The sequence below is a fragment of the Populus euphratica genome, unplaced genomic scaffold (assembly GCF_000495115.2).
Source record: "Populus euphratica unplaced genomic scaffold, PopEup_1.0 scaffold2746.1, whole genome shotgun sequence".
NCBI classification, from domain to species: Eukaryota; Viridiplantae; Streptophyta; class Magnoliopsida; order Malpighiales; family Salicaceae; genus Populus; species Populus euphratica.
The window spans coordinates 3,204-5,618 of record NW_011502581.1 but is presented as its reverse complement, the minus strand read 5'-3'; the positions used below and the strand labels follow the sequence as shown (position 1 = coordinate 5,618).

Genomic DNA, 2,415 nt, shown 5'->3' with positions numbered 1-2,415 from the left:
GCCCTTTTGCTCTCCCGATTATCGGCCACCTACACCTCTTTAAGCATCCCCAATCACTACAGACTCTCTCGTCACAATATGGTCCGATCCTGTTCCTCAAATTTGGTTGTAGGTCTACCCTTGTGGTGTCTTCACCATCTGCTGTTGAAGAATGTTTCACCAAGAATGACATAATATTTGCAAACAGACCCCAGTCCATGACTGGGGATCACTTGACCTACAATTATACTGCGTTTGTGTGGGCACCTTATGGTCATCTTTGGCGCAGCCTACGCCGTATTTCTGTGATTGAATTATTCGCATCAAAGAGCCTCCAAAAGTCTTCAACTATTTGCGAGGAAGAAGTTTGCTCCCTGCTTCGCAGATTGTTGAAAGCCAAAAATGGTGTTACAGCGAAGGTGGACTTAAAGTTTTTGTTTTCTCTTCTAACATGTAATGTCATGATGAGACTGGCTGCTGGAAGGCCTTGTATCGATGAGGAAGTTGCTGGTACAAAGGTGGAGAAAAAATTATTTCAAGAATTTAAGGAGAGATTTTCTCCTGGCCTGGGGATGAATATCTGTGATTTTATCCCGATTTTAAGGTTGATTGGTTACAAAGGGCTAGAGAAAAGTGTTAAAAAGCTGCAGAGTACTAGAGATGAGTATTTGCAGCATCTGATAGATGAAATTCGGACGAGGAGAACAAGTTCTTCCTCCAAAACTGCTGAACAATGGAGAAGAGAAGGGAAGAGCTCAGTGATTGGAACTTTCCTGTCTCTGCAAGATTTGGAACCTGAATTTTTGACGGATACAGTTATCAAAAGTGTTCTATTGGTAAGCCGCTTGCATTATTTTTTCTCTATTTTACCACTGGGGAGCGTATTGGTGACTAATCATATTGTTACCGATTCTTACGTTTAGTTCAGTGGTGAGTGAGCTGTGGTGTTGTTTTTTAGACAAAGCATTTAGTGCATCAGGTGCCATTTCTTACAGTTAAGTGTTTTCGTAATCTGAGCCCAATATCCCTGGAATTAATTTAGAAGCAAGGCTTTCGCGAAAGAAATTTACGTAAGGAGTTAAGTAGAAGTCGTTCCGTTGTTTTGGTGGTGGTGACAGTTGAAAATGTTGAGCAGATGCCCCCTCTTTTATCTAAATGTCATAGTTCACACTTGATACCCATCTTTACCCTAGTTCCGCCCAATTAAACTACGAAAAATTTGGTCATAATCGTGCACTAATCTGAAAATTTTCTTGAATCAAACCGTGAAGCTGTTTTCACTGATCACTGATGCATTAGCGTGTAAAATTTTCTTGAATTCAGTACTTACTATTGAGGCAACTCTTGTTTGGCTGGCACTTGGTACCGGAGGTGATGTAACAGCATCATGCGTGATTTTTAAGACCACACGATATGAGTGGTCATGAACCCCTCACCGTCATCTCCATCTACATCTAGCATCATCAGTTGAACTTTTGAATTCCACGCACCATGATTTTTCTTCAATAAACTGCAACATAAATTTGAATAGAAAAAGGAAAAGAATAAAAACCATGACATGGGTGTGTTTTGATATCCAAAAAGGTCTTTAGCTCTCTAAAGGGATGAGAATATTTCAATGCGCAGAAAATTAATTATTGTCAAAACACTAGGAGTAGTGGCCAAGTTCATAACTCTAACATTGATAAAGCAATGTGTATCAGATGATGTTTGTTGCTGGCACGGAAACATCAGCAGTTACTTTGGAGTGGGCAATGGCACTCCTCTTGAATCATCCCAAAGCAATGCAAAAGCTGAAAGCTGAGATTGATGAGCATGTTGGGCATGGGCGTTTGCTGAACGAGTCAGATATTGTCAAGCTTCCCTACCTTAGGTGCGTCATAAAGGAGACGCTTAGATTATATCCTCCAGCTCCCCTTTTGCTGCCTCATTTTTCATCAGGAGCTTGCACTGTTGGGGGATTTGATATACCGCAAGGCACAACGCTGATGGTGAATGCTTGGGCCATGCATAGAGATCCCAAACTCTGGGAAGAGTCCAATGAATTCAAGCCTGAAAGATTTGAGGCTGGTGTAGGAGAGCAAGAAGGTTTCAAATATATTCCGTTTGGAACAGGGAGGAGAGCTTGCCCAGGTGCTAGCATGGGTTTGCAGATAGTTTCATTTGCCTTAGGTGCTGTCGTCCAGTGCTTTGAGTGGGATAAGGTTGCACCGGCGGAGGACATGAGCCATAGTCCTGGAATTACTTTGTCTAAAGCCAAGCCTTTGGAAGCATTGTGCTGTCCACGCCGTGATTTGACTACCCTCCTGTACCATCCTTAGAGGGGGTTTGAAGGTTCTCTTCTCGCCTGGCATTGGGCTTGAACGTCAGGTGAATGGCCTTTCCCCCACCTTCACAAGGCCGTATTACGTTGATGCTGTCGGCATTCCTTCTGCA

General features: G+C 42.7%; 1 protein-coding gene across 1 annotated transcript in view; it reads left to right on the top strand.

The window, feature by feature from the left end:
- Nucleotides 1–2,415, top strand: part of LOC105119311 (cytochrome P450 81D11-like) — a 2,839-nt gene that overhangs the window by 277 nt on the left and 147 nt on the right. Inside the window, exons 2-3 of the mRNA XM_011017438.1 lie at nucleotides 17–815; nucleotides 1,683–2,407. Coding sequence (XP_011015740.1) covers nucleotides 17–815; nucleotides 1,683–2,300 — 1,417 coding nt within the window. The 3' untranslated portion in view covers nucleotides 2,301–2,407. The remainder of the gene's footprint in view (nucleotides 1–16; nucleotides 816–1,682; nucleotides 2,408–2,415) is intronic.